Raw genomic sequence first — 18,620 nt, 5'->3', positions numbered from 1 at the left:
ATTATTAATAAATTGTTAATAATTAGTTTAAATATTACATACAGTATAAAGCATGACTGATGCTGACGAAAACATGAAAACACACTTATTATTACCAATTATTGATAATAAAATATAATACTGTATAACTCAAAAACACTACTGCCCCTTTTTTTTCTTTACTATAAATATATTACTATAGTATTTTTTTTTTCATGTGGGCATAGTTAACCCAAAAGAAAATGATCCTATCATTTACTCAACCTTAACTTATTCCACTTATGTTTTTTTCTGTTCAACACAAAAGAAGATATTTTGAAAAATGTTAGAAATCTGTAACCATTGACTTCCATTGTTTTTGTTCATCCTTCTGTTGAAGTCGATGGTTACAGGTTTCCAGCATTCTTAAAAATATATTCTATCATGTTCAATAGGACAAAGAAAATGGTTTGGAATAAATCAAGAGTGAGTTAATGATGGCAGAATGCTCATTTTTGGGTGAACTATCTCTTTAACTAAAAAAACGAGCTTCTTATATACAAAAACTAATAATTAATTACACACACACAGCACTTAATTAGAGTTGCATATTATTAATAAATTGTTAATAATTAGTTTAAATATTACATACAGTATAAAGCATGACTGATGCTGACGAAAACATGAAAACACACTTATTATTACCAATTATTGATAATATAATATAATACTGTATAACTCAAAAACACTACTGCCCCTTTTTTTTCTTTACTATAAATATATTACTATAGTATTTTTTTTTTCATGTGGGCATAGTTAACCCAAAAGAAAATGATCCTATCATTTACTCAACCTTAACTTATTCCACTTATGTTTTTTTCTGTTCAACACAAAAGAAGATATTTTGAAAAATGTTAGAAATCTGTAACCATTGACTTCCATTGTTTTTGTTCATCCTTCTGTTGAAGTCGATGGTTACAGGTTTCCAGCATTCTTAAAAATATATTATATCATGTTTAATAGGACAAAGATAATGGTTTGGAGTAAATGATGGGAGATTTTTGGGTGAACTAACCAAAAATGAGCTTCTTATATACAAAAAAAAGTATTACACACACACACAGCACATAACTAGAGTTACATATTATTAATAAATTGTTAATAATAAGTTTACATATTGCTATAAAGCATAACTGATGTTGATAAAAACATGAAAACACACGTATTATTGCCAGTTATTAATGTTTTAGTCATTGTTTTGGTGTTAAGCCACATTGTTTTTTTATTATAGCACACTGTGTATTGTTTGTTTGTTGTCATTTAAAGGAGAAGTGTGTATTTTCTGCACTTTAATAGGGAACAAATGGAAAGAAACAGCATGTTTTCTTTGGTCAACCTGCACTGGTTAGGCAAACATATTGGTTCCTAATGTTCTTGTAAATATTTTGTAAAGACTAACTACACACTTCCCCTTTTAGGCCAGAACTCAATGTAATTTACAGGTTTGGAAGAGATTGGGAGGACATATTTTCACCTTGTTTTTCTTTTCTCTCTAATAATAATAATAATCGCAATAGATGTGTATCATATGTTGACTTGTATAAAGTGGCATCAATGTTATGGGTTCATTTCTGCTGTATTTGCCAGTACTGTTGACAATTGTACATATTTGCGAGACCGTACCCTCCGTGGGTGGGTTATTGAAGATGATTAATCCAGCTGCTTGCATGCATGATCTTTAGCCTGACAGCGGTCGACATGTCATGACTGAGTGAATGTGAGCATGAAAGACAGCATGCGTATACAGGGTGCTCTGCCCCAGCTCCACAGTTCTGTAGGGGTGTCTTTTACTTCCTGGTTGGTGACAGTCAAAACAAATATTCTCTTAACAAACCCCTTTTACCTCTTGTGACAACAAGTGGGGCAGCAACAGTCTTTTACAACTGCATACCTGATGCTGCAACAATTGCCTGTGCTCCTGCTGCTGGCCCAAAGCTGCTGAAAGCGATATTACTTATAACACTTAATACTCTATTATCTGTAGATATTGATTTACACTCCAACTTTGTTAGCATAAGGACATCTGATATATGGTCATGTATGAACATCTATATAGAAATATAGCTAATATATTGGATCATTTGTGTTTATTTGTAATTCAGTTGTAAAATTGTTTTGGTGAATTGTAAAATAATACAGTATTTTGAATGATATATATGTAAAATTCAAACTTCTATGTCACATATATAATTTGCATGTATTGATCAGGATTATGTACGTAAAAATACTATAGTAGTTTTTAGTAAACTTTATAGTGTGTTTGAACTGTACTATAGTAAAGCATATTGGGTTTACAACAAATACATTGTAAAAAAAATTATAGCTAATATGTTTTATCATGTAGTACAGTCTGTAAGTATTTGGTTAAAATTAGTACAGTATGTAAATATTTATGAATAATTATAGCAAAAAAATTTATCATATCGTACAGTCTGTAAATCTTTGGTAAAAATTGCTACAGTATATAAATATTTATTTTAAAAAGATATAGTTAATGTTTTTAATCATAAAGTACAGAATGTAAATATTTATTAAAAATCATAGCTGATATTTTTCATTATATAGTACAGTATTTAAGGATTTGGGTAAAAAATTGTTCGGTATGTAAATATTTATACAAAATTTAAACAATATTTAAATATTTTGTTAAAAAATCTACAGTATGAAAATATGTATTAATAATTAGTAAAGTATGTAAATATTTATACAAAATTACAGCTAACATTTTTGATCATATAATACAGTATGTAAATATTTGATTAACGTTAGTACAGTATGTAAATATTAAAAATTAGTACAGTATGTAAATATTTATTTAAAAATTGTACAGTATGTAAATATTTACAAAAATACATACAGCTAATATTTTGATTATATAGTACAGTATGTAAATATTTATTAAAATTTAGTAAAGTCTGTAAATATTTATAAAAAATTAGTAAAGTATGTAAATATGTATACAAAATTACAGCTTATATTTTTGCTCATATAGTACAGTATGTAAATATATATAAAAAATGTACAGTATGTAAATATTTATTAAAAATTTGTACAGTATGTGAATATTTTTTAATGTTAGCTAATATTTTGATCATATAGTACGGTATGTAAATATTTATTAAACTTATATAGTTTATGTTTTTAATCATATAGTAAAGTATGTAAATATTTGGTTAAAATTAGTACAGTATGTAAATATTTATAAAAATTTAGTAAAGTCTGTAAATATTTATAAAAAATTAGTAAAGTATGTAAATATTTATACAAAATTACAGCTAATATTTTGATCATATAGTACAGTCTGTAAATATTTATTAAAAATTAGTAATGTAAATATTTATACAAAATTACAGCTAATATTTTTGATCATATAGTACAGTATGTAAATATATATAAAAAAATGTACAGTATGTAAATATTTATTAAAAATTTGTACAGTATGTAAATATATAATAAAAATTACAGCTAATGTTTTGATCATATGTACAGTATGTAAATATTTGGTTAAAAAATGAGTAATGTAAATATTCATTAAATTTAGTACAGTATGTAAATATTTAGAAAAAATTTAAAGCTATTATTTTTGATTATATAGTACAGTATGTAAATATTTATAAAAATTTGTACAGTATGTAAATATTTTTTAATGTTAGCTAATATTTTGATAGTACGGTATGTAAATATTTATTAAACTTATATAGTTTATATTTTTAATCATATAGTAAAGTATGTAAATATTTGGTTAAAATTAGTACAGTATGTAAATATTTATTAAGAATTATTGCAGTATGTAAATATTTGTAAAAAAAATATATGGTTAATGTTTTTAATCATAGTACAGTATGTAATATTGATTAAAATTAGTACAACATGTTTAAATGATAGCTAAGGTTTTTGATCATATAGTACAGTATGTAAACATTTGGTTAAAATTGGTACAGTATGTAAGCATTTATTAAAAATGATAGCTAATATCTTTGATCATATAGTACACTATGTAAATATTTGGGTAAAAATAGCAGACTATGTGAATATTTATTAAAAATTATAATGCTAATATTTTGATCATATAGTACAGTATGTAAATATTTATTAAAATTCATAGCTAATATTTTGATCATATAGTACAGTATGTAAATATTTATTAAAATTCATAGCTAATATTTTGATCATATAGTACAGTATGTAAATATTTATTAAAATTCATAGCTAATATTTTGATCATATAGTACAGTATGTAAATATTTATTAAAATTCATAGCTAATATTTTGATCATATAGTACAGTATGTAAATATTTATTAAAATTCATAGCTAATATTTTGATCATATAGTACAGTATGTAAATATTTATTAAAATTCATAGCTAATATTTTGATCATATAGTACAGTATGTAAATATTTATTAAAATTCATAGCTAATATTTTGATCATATAGTACAGTATGTAAATATTTATTAAAATTAGTAAAGTATGAAAATGTTTTTAATTACAGCAAATATTTTTGATCATATAGTACAGTATGTAAATATTTATTACAAATTATACAGTATGTAAATATTTATTAAAAATCATAGCTAATATTTTTGATCATATAGTACAGTATGTAAATATTTGGTTAAAAATGAGCGCAGTATGTAAATATTTATTACAAATTAGATAGTTAATGGTTTTAATCATGCAGTACAGCATGTAAATATTTGCTTAAAATTAGTACAGTATGTAAACATTTATTAAAAATGATAGCTAATATTATCCGAAACCCAAACATGAACTCGTATATCATATATGTAATTTGCATTTATTTCCATATGTCTCATATAACTCAAGTACTTTCCTATAGTACGGTTTAAAACAATAGAGTATTTAATATAAATTACTATAGATTTTTTTTTTCATGAACATGCAATCTCTTTGACAAACCATTTGCTCTTTTTCATACAAGTGCTAAAATGTCATCTACACACTTTCGTGAAATCTAAAATGGCTTACAGCAGCTTTAGCCATCTTGCAACAAATACTTTACCTCAATCCCCATTTGCTTTCCACCAAGTCCGTAGGCTTCCCTCCGATCTTCCTTCCCTAACCCCCTCCCTGGTCTGGAGCACATCCCTCCTGGGTTCCCGTTGTGATTTTGGGGGGGACGCAGTGGGGGGCCTGTATCAGTGTGCCTCTCTCTGTGTCACTCCAGGTTACGGGCTGGTGGTGCAGGAGGAACTAGTGTCACCGGCCTCCATGCAGTACAGTCTGCCCTCGCCACTGGGCAATGAGCCCTACTGGCAGGAGGTTTCCAGCATGGAGTGCGCGCCCATCGCCACCACTGAAGAAGACACGCTCATGGAGATGTCCGAGGTACAGGTTTGGCCCTCAGGAAATAGTCCGTCCATTGTGGCTGTAGAGGACTCCTCATTGGAGTGCAGCAATGCGGACGACTCCGAGGCGCTGCAGAACCGGAGCCTGGGTCACTCCAGGAGCGGGACGCCCGGTGGGAACGGACTCACTCCGGGAGGTTTAAGTGGCTCCATCGAGCTCCTGGAGGATCAGTCCATCGGTGCGGATTCAGACTACAGTGCCGCCGGGATGCTGCGTCTGAGCGAAGGGGTCAACATCAGTGCTCTGGACAGAGGTCAGGGGTTGGAGAGTTCAGAAGGGGCTGTAGGTCACCAAGTCACCAACAACATTAAAGACGGTTCCAATGGAGGTTTGGGAGAAGGAGGAGGTGACGGCACACAGTTAGAAGATAGCATATCTCTCATTTCAGGGCAACAGCGTGTGTATGCTCGAATGAGCGAGTCGCCTGGGCTGAGAAGACGGGCAGATCCTGGCGAAGACAGGTGAGTTGCTTATTGGGCTCGGAATTCTGTTGTGGACCAAAATGGCTTCTTCAGGAAGTATACTTGGGTAAACGTTTACAACTCTTAATTGTAAAGACTATTAAGGGCTCTGGGGTAAGCACTGTCGCTTTATGGCAAGTAGGTCACTGGTTCGAGTCCTGGCTGGACTAAATTTAACTAAATTGGCCATACTGTATGAATGTGAGAGTGTATGGGTGTTTGCCAGTGCCGGGTTGCAGCTGGAATGGCATCCGCTGCGTAACACATATGCCAGAATTGTTGGCCGTACATTCTGCAGTGGCGACCCCTGGTAAATAAGTCATTGAGCCAAAGTAAAATGAATGAATGACTAGTTACTGCCCCCTAGTGTTCATATTACCCAAGAACTTCAGTCAAATGTATGTTTAAGTACTTATTTCCAATGAGCCTGTGTTAGAAACAGGGCTTAATTTGTGCCAGAACACACCAGATCCGGCATCTCTGAAATCGGCGCCTCAATTTATCGATCCCCCTCATCAACCGCCCTGTCCGCGACTCCTAAACCCTCTTCACTTTCGTCTGCAACACCCCGCCACCATAAACCTCCAACACCCTCCTCCCCATTCTATACTTTTATGCACGACACCTCTTTCTCCTCTGATAAAGGCTGATTTATATTTCTGCGTCAAACGCACGCTAATGCTACGGTGTTGACGCATAGCCCTACGCCATGGCCGTCGGCGTCGCTGACATGCACCTCTCAAAAAATGTAACTACACTTCGCAACGACGCGTAGCGTAAGCTCTGTGATTGGTCGGCTTGGTAGCACTGACGAGTCCGGGCGGGACCGAGAGCCGCGCGAATGTTGCAAGCCCGATGGAGCAATTGTTTACAAGTGTGGAGTCCTGTGAAGGAGCTCCAGGTGGAAAGTTTTGTTTTGTGTTTACCTCATAGTTAAAGTTGTTGCACGTCCGCCGGTTCCTGCCTCAAAATGAGCGAGTTTGAGCAACTTGTACATCCAGGAAGTGTTCAGGAAAACTAAACAGCAGCGAAGAAACTCGACACAGAGGAACATTTACACCTTACTGCCTACTATCGTTTTCGGAAGTGTTAATGCAGACCAACAGAGACAGCGCGCAGAAGTATAAATGCACAGCTACCACGTTGCATGCGCCGTGGGTTACGCCGGTCACTTGACGCAGAAGTATAAACCAGGCTTAACATGCCTTATCCGTTACCCCGATCTGTTCCGGGACCTCGCAATTCATAAATTCAGCAGTGGTTAGAAATACTGTCAGACTAGTCAATAAACTGACTGTTTACAGAAGTCTTCGTTTAGACGAAGAAGTGCAAAAGCTCTGCTCATTTAGTTGTTTCTTTTCATGGAGTGTCTGTGTTTCTTGCAGGGAAACAAAAGTAAGGCCACTTTCACTCGCACGTCATGATTTTGCCAAGTAAGGTGCGATCCTGGATTAACATTTCTGTCGATCCTAGAACATTATTTTTGCTGAAAAATGTAATCCATACCTATTCCCTACCCCTAAACACAACCATAAGTGAAGTTTCACAAACTAATTTTGAGAGGAGTATGTGATATGATTGACCGCAGCTGATACCTATTGCTAATCATTAGCTAGCCAATCGGATTAGTCCAAATTTAATATAAATGTCCAGCGTAAAGCTGCGGTCACATTAGAGTTTGAGCTTGCGAAATTCTGTCGTATGGCGCTGTGAAAAGGGGCAGGATTAAACAAGATGAATAAACATTCAAAAAAGCCAGCGATTGCTTCATATTTTAAATTGAGGCCAGGATTGGTCTCACACAGTCAAGTGATGCAATTTCGCAGGTCAGAGTTCAGAGCTTGAATTTCCAAGGCAGCGATCTGCAAAACTTGCAAGAGCTTGCGTTTCTAGTCTGACGTATTTGTGTGCATATGAATGGGAGTTTATGGGGAGAAAAATTCAGTGTGACCTTAGCTTAACTCCATTACCTATCTTTGTTTAGGAAGACCCCCCCCCCCCCCTCCCCCATCCATCCCTTCTTCCTTCTACTCAATTCTAGGATCGGGCGACACGGCGGCTTAGTGGCTAGCACTGCTGCCTCACAGCAAGAAGGTCGCTGGTTCTAGTCTTATCTGAGCCAGTCAGCACTTTCGGTGCGGAGTTGACATGTTCTCCTCATGTTCGTGTGGGTTTTCCCCAGGTACTCTGGTTTCCTTCGACAGCCTAAAGACATGTGACAACAGGTATCGTTATCGGTATCGTTTGCGGCCGGAAGTAAATGAAAATTATTTCTATTATTTAATAAATTTCCCATTCTGAAAACGTAGTCCCGTGGAGTTTCTGGAGACCGTGAATTATGTAGCCGGAGGTACGTATGGCTGCATTTCACTTTTTAAGCGAACGCTATGGGGCGGTATGACGCCGTTCCTTTTTGCGCTTAACGGCTGACCCCTTATCTCCGTGTGGAGGGCTTTCCCACTGCAACCAGTTTGTTCAGTTAGCTTGTTGTGTACGTCGACGGGCTTGAGACAAAGAGATGAGCTGACGACGACAACTGGGTTCGAGTCCGGGGGAAGAGCGGTTGCAGAAATAGAATCCAAAAAATAAAGTCAACAAGTTCATAACAGGGTAAGAATATGGTAAAATCTGAAAACATGGTAAAAAAACAGATGAGGGCTTTTCTTTTTCTGGACAGCTTTTGTAAATTGTTGGTTGGGTTTAGGGAGGTAAGCGAGCAGGTCAATTGGTAAAATTGGTTGGTTTCAGGGAAGGAGGAGGAGGGTGGGTCAGCTGATCGCCCAATCAATAATTCCAACCCAAGCTCATTCTGGAAACGTAGCCTCGCGGACATTTCTGGAGACCGCGATTTACGTGGCCGGAGGTACATACGGCCGCGTTTAGTTTTTCTCGAGCGAACGCTGCTGGGTGTGGCGCCGCTCCGCTCCTCCTCTTCGCGCTCGCCGGCCGACGGCTCGCCTCCGAGTGGAGGGCTTTCCCGCTGCTACCAGTTTGTCCGCTTAGCTCGCAGTTGAATAATTGAATAATTCAGTCAGTCAGACAGACGGTCGTTCGACAGCGGCCTGAGAGAGACAATCGAGATGCGTAAAAGCGCACACAGCGGCCTCTCGCGGATTCGCGAAAACAAAAACTGCAAAAATACGTACCTCTCGAGACGTATTTTGTAGTCTCCAGAAACGAGGTCTCCACGGGACTACGTTTTCAGAATGAGTCTGAGTTGATCGTTACGATACTGTACAAATATTAATTATTGTTATACAGTCTCATAATAAAATGCTGCTATATTAATGTGCATATCGCACTTCCGGCCGGCCACATATCCGATCACATATCCGACTTTACCTTGGATAGCGGTGGGGTGTCGCGAACCTAAGTTAATAGCCGGGGTGGGGGTTGATTGTTGCGGATGAAAGTGAAAAGGGTGTAGATGAGACACAGAACAAAGTGAAAGTGAACAGCGGACAGGGGAGGAGGGCAGATGAATAGGGGGATAGGTAAAATGAGGTGTCGGATCAGATTTCAGAAGTGCCGGATCCAGCTTGTTCACAAATTAAGCCCTGGTTCTCTTCCAGGACAGCATGCCAAACCTACTAACAAAGTCAAGTGTTATCTAAGTGTGAACTCTTGAACTGTAAATTATTCCCAAAATCAAAGGGGAATAATAGTTGGATAACAATCATGTAAACATAATCGTAAGTCTAAACCTAAGATAAACTGTAAACATATCCCTTAATTCTGATTGGCTGATTGGAATGTTGTTCCAGGATCAACATAGATGTTAATCCAGGAACATGTCCTACTTGGTGAAATCAGGTTAGGGCTCCCACTCTCAGTGTTCACTGCTGACCGCGCTGTCATTACCTCCCCTAATTTTCTTTCTCATTTCTCAGGTTAAGCGCAGGGTCGTTCCTGTCTTATCTGCAGGATCAGGGCTCTCCTGGTTGGCATTCGGCTGCAGAAGCGACTCAGAACAGATTGGCGTCTTTGCAATGCTCCCTTCCTAGGCAGGCAATAGAGTCTATGATGTCATCGGTGCGAGCCACGGTGGACTCTGACTCCAAGCAGTCTTGTTTGGGCCAGGAGGCTCTGATTGAGCCAGTGCGGGACATGGGGCACTCTGAGATCATCCATGGCCATTATCAGGGGACTCAGCCGTTTGAGAAAGGACTCGGCTTCCCGCACAGAACAACCAACATGCGCGCTTGGGAGGACATGCGTCTGAGCGGACAGGTAAGAAGAGATTTAGTTTTATTGGATTAGATTTCATTCGCATTGTCACATACTGTACCAAGCACTTAATGTTTGCTAGTGGCAGTGTAGAATCTTTATGTGAAAGGTTTGACATTTTGGGGATGGTATACAATTTATTTCACAGTAGGTCTCAAGTTGAAGGTGAAACGTGTTGTTTTTTATTTGATGTTTGACAGATTTGATTTGCATTGACACACACCGGGCACTTGATGTTTGCTAGTAGGAATGTAGAATGTTTGCTGGGATGTAGTGTAAAAGGTTTCTTCTCTTAGGTCTTTAGTTGAAGGTCAAGTCATGTGCAAACAGGATTTAATTTCCATTGCTCTATAGGCCTGCCAAAAGGACAATTTTCCAAGAATTCCCCAATAACCTGTAGTCCGTAATTGAGTTATGGTTGGAAATACTCAGCTGGTGGTCAAACACTACACACAAGTTCCTTTGTCACAATCACCCGCGATCTAAAACACCATAGATCACTGGAAAACACTCACAAGTGTAAACGGACTACTTAGCCACCATTTCAAGGACTACAACTCCATACATGCACTCCGCTCTCACACACACATGTTTCTGATCCTGACTGATTACATACACACAGCTGATGCTGCTCAGTTACTGATTACACACACTTATATACCGCTCACTTTGAGACACTCATTGCTAAGTCTTTTGTAACCGGGGAAGTGACACTGACAACAGAAGTGCGGATCCACATGCAGGTTGATTAGCGAGTTCAGGCCAGCAATGGTCAACACAGGGGCAAACAGATGTATGAAAGCAATTCAGAGTCAGAATGGTCAGAAGGCAGGCAGCATACAGGAATAATCAAACAAAACAAAGCAAAGGTTCAAAACACTGAAGGCAAGGCAAGGAAAACTAGTTGTAATGTTACTAAACAGATAATAAGACTAAGCAGCAACTGTGTGTTTGAGATGTGTTCTTATAGTCCAAGTAATCAGTCTGTGAGCAGCTTCAGCTGTGAGAGTGTAATCAGTCAGGATCTGGAACATGTGTGTGAGTGAAGTGCATGTATGGAGTTGTAGTCCTTGAAATGGTGGATTTGTAGTCCGTCAACACTTGTGAGTGTTTTCCAGCGATCTATGGTGTTTTAGTTTGCTGGTGATCGTGACATCCTTATTGTTCTGGTGGACACAGTAATTTTGTGTTCGATTGAAAAGTTTGCAGGGATCATGAAAGCATTTTTGTAAATAATTGTATAAAAATGCATTTCACATCTTTAACTATGTGTTAACATTACATGGTAACCGACATTTGGATCTCTATGAATTTTGTGCCAAATCATGTTGTAGTTTTTTCACATATTTGATGTACTGTCTATGAACTGAGGGCACAAATGTTTCAATCATTATATCATATTTTAAAGGGACACTTAACTTTTTTGTTTTTTTTGTTTTTTTGTTTGTTTGTTTGTTTGTTTGTTTGTTTGTTTGTTTGTTTGTTTGTTTTTGGAAAAAATCTCATCTTACAAGTTAAACAGTTGATTTGAAGCAGTTTTTATTCTATTCAGTTGAATTTTTTTATAATTTTGAAAACGACCTCCCGTATACATTTCTGGAGAAAGCAAATTATGTAGCCAGAGCTACGTATGGCTGCATTTGGTCTTTACAAGGCGGTATGACGACTTTTCTTTTCGCGCTTACCAGCTGGCGGCTTACCTCCATATGGATGGCTTTCTCACTGTTACTAGTAGTGTTGGGCAAGCTACTTGAAAAATGTAGCGAGCAAAGCTGTTAGCTACTCTACCTAAAATGTAGCTTAACCACACTAAAAGTTACCCCCTGGGAAATGTAGCAAGCTAAGCTTAAAGCTACAGGGCAAAAGTAGCTTAGCTACATCTAAGCTATTTTTACAATTTTCATTTTTTAATCGAAGCAACTTAAATCCATGTCAATCATATCTTAGTGATCAATAAAACGGTCAATGAATCATATGAGGCAGAATAACTCAGTTCAGTTACTTACTGTAAATAATATGCTGTACTAAACAGAAACAAACCATAGTATATAACAGCAAAAACAAAAAAAATCAATAAAACTAGGTGTGTGTGTGTGTGTGTGTATATATATATATATATATATATATATATATATATATATATATATATATATATATATACACACACACACACACACACACACACACACGCCTAGTTTTATTGATTTTCTTTGTTTTTGAGCACAACATCAGAAATTAAGTATTTTTGAGCACAACATCAGAAATTAAGTTATTGCATCCTAACATGTTCTACTCAAGGTAAGGTCACGAGGAATCCTGCTTCACAAATAACTCCGCTCCCTCAGTCATCTTTCCATCAAGCAAGTTTCGGCTGACGACGTCACCAACTAGAAGTGGCAGTAATGCACCAAAAACTTGTTGTTGAACAGTGTAAAACAGAAATAAGAAGAAATGGTCATTCTCGCCATCATATGGATTTACTTTCATCGGCTAGACACTGGCCTTAGAGCTCCGTGAATGTCAGTGCCATCACTTGTTGATCCGCGATCTGTAAATGTAGCTTGTGTGGTCACTACTGCACTACTTGACTAATAAAATAGCTTCACTACTGAAAAGTTTTTTGATTTAGAAAGTAGTTAAAATCTGAAGATGTGGTAAAAAAAATGAGGGTTTTTTTTTCTGGATTGCTTTTTAAAACTGTCGGTTGGGTTTAGGGAAGTTGGTGGGCGGGACAATCTGTGCTTTTTAAAACACTATTGGTTGGGATGTAGGGAAGGGGAGGGTGGGGGATCGGTCGGTTAATCTGTCAGCAAGTCAGTCAGGTGACAGCGACCTCTGGTGGGTGTAAGTGAGAACAGCAGGCGTGAATGGCACTTGTGAGAGAAATTTGAGATCTGAAAAAGCATACAAAAGCGGCCTCTGTTTGTGAAAATTCATGAAAGCAAAAACTGCAAAAACTGCAAAAAAAAAAAAAAAAAACCTACCGGGACGTATTTGCCGCTCTCCAGAAATGTATATAGGGGTACATTTTCAGAATGAGCCTGGGTTGATTTTATTTGTTCTGGTGGGGTCACTTTTAGCTTAGCTTAGCATAATGAATTGAATTAGATTTGACCATTAGCATTAGCATCAAACATTTAAAAAGGCGGAGTTTTCTTTAAGGAAATTCCTTTGATTTGTGGTCCATTTCCTTTTAATTTAAAATTCATTCCAACAATGCACTCCCTGTTTTAAAGGAACTGAGAGATATTAAACATGTGAAGGAATTATAAAGCTTACTATGATGGTATTTGGTTGGAGATAGCAGTGATTAGCGGTCAGTCTGACTGTACTTTGCTGTAGAAGCCAAACAATAAACCATATTACTTGTGACTTTATTAAAATAACAAGCCCAAAGTCACAGAATCGATTGCTCTATGCTTTGTTTTCATAAGGTTGATAGAAACTCAAGTCTGCACAATTGTTGGCACTATCATGTGGTTGCACACATACATGTACAGCCAGTCCCTAGATGGACAGTAGACATTGGTGTCTAAATATAGACGTGGTCCACCTCTGTCATCTGAAGGGGGAAGGAATATTATATATGGAGCTGGAAAGCATGGACAGTAAGGTCATAAACTCAAAGACACACAATGCGGCTATAGGGAAATATTTATTTTAAAGGCTAAAACTATATTATAATTATACATTTTTTTAATTATTTTTTAAATTTTCTAAATAATTATATTATAATAACACTTTAGCTTAGGTCACAGTTCACTGTATTAACAAACCATTAACTAACACTAATAGCTTAATAAACTGCTGATTAGCTGCTTAATAATAGTTAGTAAGGTAGAAGTTTGGTTTAGGTTTTGATTAGGGATGCAGAATAAGATCATGCTTTGTGACTACCAATCAAGTTAATAACTTAATAATAATCAGGTAAGAAGCCAGTAGTTAATAGGATGAATTGTGACCTAAGTTAAAGTGTTACCATAAAATTGTATTATTTGCATGTAACAAATATTTATTTATGTTTGTTTGTTTGTTTGTTTAAATACAGTATATATACTAGCCCTATATTAGCCTTCCTGCAAATTTTCAATTATTTTTCAAATTTTCAAATAATCATAGTTATAAACATAATAATTTTAATAACCAATAATTGATTTCTTTTGACTTTGCCATGATGACAGTGTATTATATTTATAAATCAAATACATTTTTCAGTCAGGCATATATATATATGACACAACAGAAATTTTGTCAGCTTTTCTATTATATATATATATATATATATATATATATATATATATATATATATATATATATATATATATATATATATATATATATATTTATAGAAAAGCTGACAAAATTTCTGTTGTGTCTGTTCAGTTTAACCCTGTCATGCTACATGTAAACCAAAGCATGCAGCTGGTGTGAAAATGTTAACAGCTGTTCGTTCAATCCCTAGTAAAGAGCCACAACAAGAGAGTTGTCTTCACATTGTGTGTATTTAGAGCTCACAGGTCACATGTGCAATCAGATACTGCACAGAAGGAGGACATTTTTTGGACTGCTGAAAGAGAAAGAAAGAAAGAAAGAAAGAAAGAAAGAAAGAAAGAAAGAAAGAAAGAAAGAAAGAGAAAGGCTTAACTATTTTGCTTTAATTATATACAGCAATTCTCACATAAACATACAATTAGTACCTCCTAAAACATTCTTAAAATCTCCAAATCAGCAATTTATTTAGCAGTCCTACAAAGAACGCTGAAAGACCACTTCACTCTACCACTTTACCAATTTATGAAATTTAATTTATCTTTATTCCAGCAGTTATCATCTCTTTAATAACCATTTTGGCACTTATTGGACCCATACCCAACCTTTTGTTTTATCTGGTTCTCCATATTGCCAACTTAGCTGACTCTAACACACAACTCAATAAAAAAAAGTCCTCCTTTCCTGAAAGTTATACAGTAGTCAACATTGTGGATCAAAACCTTTCAGCAAAGTCATCCTAAAATTATAAAACAACCATGCCACTTTTAAAGTCACTTAAATCACCTTTCTTCGCCATTCTGACGCTCGGTTTGAACTGCAGCAGATTGTCTTGACCATGTCTACATGCCTAAATGCATTTAGGTGCTGCCATGGGACTGGTTGACTAGATATCTGCATTAACTAGCAGTTGGACAGGCGTACCTAATGAAGTGGCCGGTGAGTGTAATATTCTGTAAAGCTCCAAACTATTGGCTTAAAAAATGATAAGGAAATCCGATAACAATGGCAAAAGACATAATGCAATGATAAACACAGTAAAAAGACACAACATGCAAGTTGTCCTCACAATGTGAGTATTTAGAGCTCACAGATCACATGTGCAATCAGACACTGGACAGAAGGAGGACGTTTTTGGACGGCTGAAAGAGAGAGAGAGGGAGAGAGAGAGTCAAAAAAGGAAACTACAGCCAAGCACATTCCCAACACAGCCGTCTGAATGAAGAAATGAGCGAGGAAGGAATATAGCCTGAGATCAAGAATTGCCTGCTTTCTTCAAATGAAAGCTGTGGACTACAGAAACTAGGGGAAGAAAACAGCCTCCCCTGACCCTCTGAATACATCACTGTTGTTTTTGAGCGTGTTTCTGAATCGGCTTCAGCATGTGGGCTCTGGTCACGGAGCTGTTCTTCAGCTTTATTCTGCTCGCCTTTATGGTGATCAGCTGCCAGAATGTTCTGCATATCGCCAGCAGCTCAGTGCGCTCTGTGCTGGCCTACATACACACTCAGCTGGACCGAGAGCTGGGCGAGAATGAAGGAGTGGCAGACGAGGAGGAAAACGTCACCACTCGGGTCGTGCGCCGCAGGGTTATACTGAAGGTACTGACCACCGCGGGCAGGAGTTAGAGATTTACTCTGTGTATTTCTCGAAAGATTCTATCATTAAAGAGTAACTGTGGTGGAATGTGTAAGGCTGTTAATCTAAGGCTTTACTGTGAGACTCAGATGGTTGGGTCAAGTTTCATCTGACCTCGTTTGAGTTCAACAGATGCCAGCAGCCTGTAAGAACTGTAGTTTACTGTACTGTAGTGGACTATACTGTAGTTTACTGTACTGAACTGTAGTTTACTGTACTGTAGTGGACTATACTGTAGTTTAATTAACTGTAGTTTACTTTACTGTAGTGGACTATACTGTAGTTTACTGTACTGAACTGTAGTTTACTGTACTGTAGTGGACTATACTGTAGTTTAATTAACTGTAGTTTACTTTACTGTAGTGGACTATACTGTAGTTTACTGTACTGAACTGTAGTTTACTGTACTGTAGTGGACTATACTGTAGTTTGCTGTACTGTAGTGAACTATACTGTAGTTTACTGTACTGTAGTGGACTGTAGTTTACTGTGCTGTAGTGAACTGTAGTTTACTGTACTGCAGTGGACTATACTGTAGATTACATTACTGTAGTGGAATATACTGTAGTTTACTGTACTGAACTGTAGTTTAGTGTACTGTAGTTTACTGTTCTGTAGTGGACTATACTGTAGTTTACTGTTCTGTAGTGGACTATACTGTAGTTTACATTACTGTAGTGGACTATACTGTAGTTTACTGTACTGAACTGTAGTTTAGTGTACTGTAGTTTACTGTTCTGTAGTGGACTATACTGTAGTTTACTGTACTGTAGTGGACTATACTGTAGTTTGCTGTACTGTAGTGAACTATACTGTAGTTTACTGTACTGTAGTGGACTGTAGTTTACTGTGCTGTAGTGAACTGTAGTTTACTGTACTGCAGTGGACTATACTGTAGATTACATTACTGTAGTGGAATATACTGTAGTTTACTGTACTGAACTGTAGTTTAGTGTACTGTAGTTTACTGTTCTGTAGTGGACTATACTGTAGTTTACATTACTGTAGTGGACTATACTGTAGTTTACTGTACTGTAGTGAACTGTAGTTTACATTACTGTAGTTAACAAGTTTACTGTACTGTAGTGGACTATACTGTAGTTTATTGTACTGTAGTGGACTATACTGTAGTTTATTTACATAACTGTAGTTTACTGTACTGTAGTGAACTGTAGTTTACTTTACTGTAGTTAACTAGTTTACTGTACTGTAGTGGACTATACTGTAGTTTATTGTACTGTAGTGGACTATACTGTAGTTTATTTACATAACTGTAGTTCACTGTACTGTAGTAGACTATACTGTAGTTTATTGTACTGTAGTGGACTATACTGTAGTTTATTTACTGAACTGTAGTTTACTGTACTTCAGTAGACTATACTGTAGTTTACTGTAATGTAGTGCACTGTAGTTTACTGTACTGTAGTAGACTATACTGTAGTTTATTTACTGAACTGTAGTTTACTGTACTTCAGTAGACTATACTGTAGTTTACTGTAATGTAGTGCACTGTAGTTTACTGTACTGTAGCGAACTAGTTTACTGTACTGTAGTAGACTATACTGTAGTTTATTTACTGAACTGTAGTTTAATGTACTGTAGTAGGCTATACTGTAGTTTACTGTACTCTAGTTTACTGTACTGAAGTTTACGTTCCTGTAGTAGACTATACTGTAGTTTATTTACTGAACTGTAGTTTACTGTACTGTAGTGAACTATACTGTAGTTTACAGTACTGAACTGTAGTTTAGTGGACTGTAGTGAACTATTTTGTAGTGGACTATACTGTAGTTTACTGTACTAAACTAGTTTACAGTACTGTAGTGAACTAGTTTACTGTATTGTAGTGGACTATACTGTAGTTTACTGTACTGTAGTGGACTATACTGTAGTTTACTGAACTGTAGTGAACTGTAGTTTACTGTACTGTAGTGGACTATACTGTAGTTTACTTTACTGAACTGTAGTTTACTGTACAGTAGTGGACTATACTGTAGTTCACTGAACTGTAGTTTCTTGTACTGTAGTGGACTATAGTGTAGTTTACTGAACTGTAGTTACTTGTACTGTAGTGGACTATACTGTAGTTTACTTTACTGAACTGTAGTTTACTGTACTGTAGTGGACTATACTGTAGTTCACTGAACTGTAGTTTCTTGTACTGTAGTGGACTATAGTGTAGTTTACTGAACTGTAGTTACTTGTACTGTAGTGGACTATACTGTAGTTTACTTTACTGAACTGTAGTTTACTGTACTGTAGTGGACTATACTGTAGTTTACTTTACTGAACTGTAGTTTACTGTACTGTAGTGGACTATACTGTAGTTTACTGTACTGTAGTGGACTATACTGTAGTTTACTGTACTGTAGTGGACTATACTGTAGTTTACTGTACTGGAGTGGACTATACTGTAGTTTACTGTACTGTAGTGGGCTATACTGTAGTTTAATGAACTGTAGTTTACTGTAGTGTTCTAGTAAATATAAAGGACGCTAAAAAATAATAACAGATTTTTGTATCATTTGACATTTTCATGTGCATTTAATCATTATTTAAGTTATTTATAAAGATTATAACTTTACATTTGAATCATTTTAACTTTGCATCAGCATTTGACCTCTATGTTTCATCA

The 18,620-nt window shown here is 36.2% G+C and overlaps 1 protein-coding gene across 50 annotated transcripts in view; it reads left to right on the top strand.

Annotated features, from left to right (window-relative positions):
- Positions 1-18,620, top strand: part of ank1a (ankyrin 1, erythrocytic a) — a 223,213-nt gene that overhangs the window by 189,244 nt on the left and 15,349 nt on the right. For 47 of the 50 annotated variants that reach the window (NM_001327890.1, XM_073950221.1, XM_073950245.1 and 44 more), the window contains 2 exon segments: positions 5,209-5,851; positions 9,742-10,081. In NM_001327890.1, the coding sequence (NP_001314819.1) occupies positions 5,209-5,851; positions 9,742-10,081 (983 nt within the window). 50 annotated transcript variants of the gene reach the window in all.

Source organism: Danio rerio, chromosome 5, assembly GCF_049306965.1.
Source record: "Danio rerio strain Tuebingen ecotype United States chromosome 5, GRCz12tu, whole genome shotgun sequence".
NCBI lineage: Eukaryota > Metazoa > Chordata > Actinopteri > Cypriniformes > Danionidae > Danio > Danio rerio.
The sequence above is the reverse complement of the archived record's forward strand: the minus strand, read 5'-3'. Positions and strand labels throughout refer to the sequence as shown.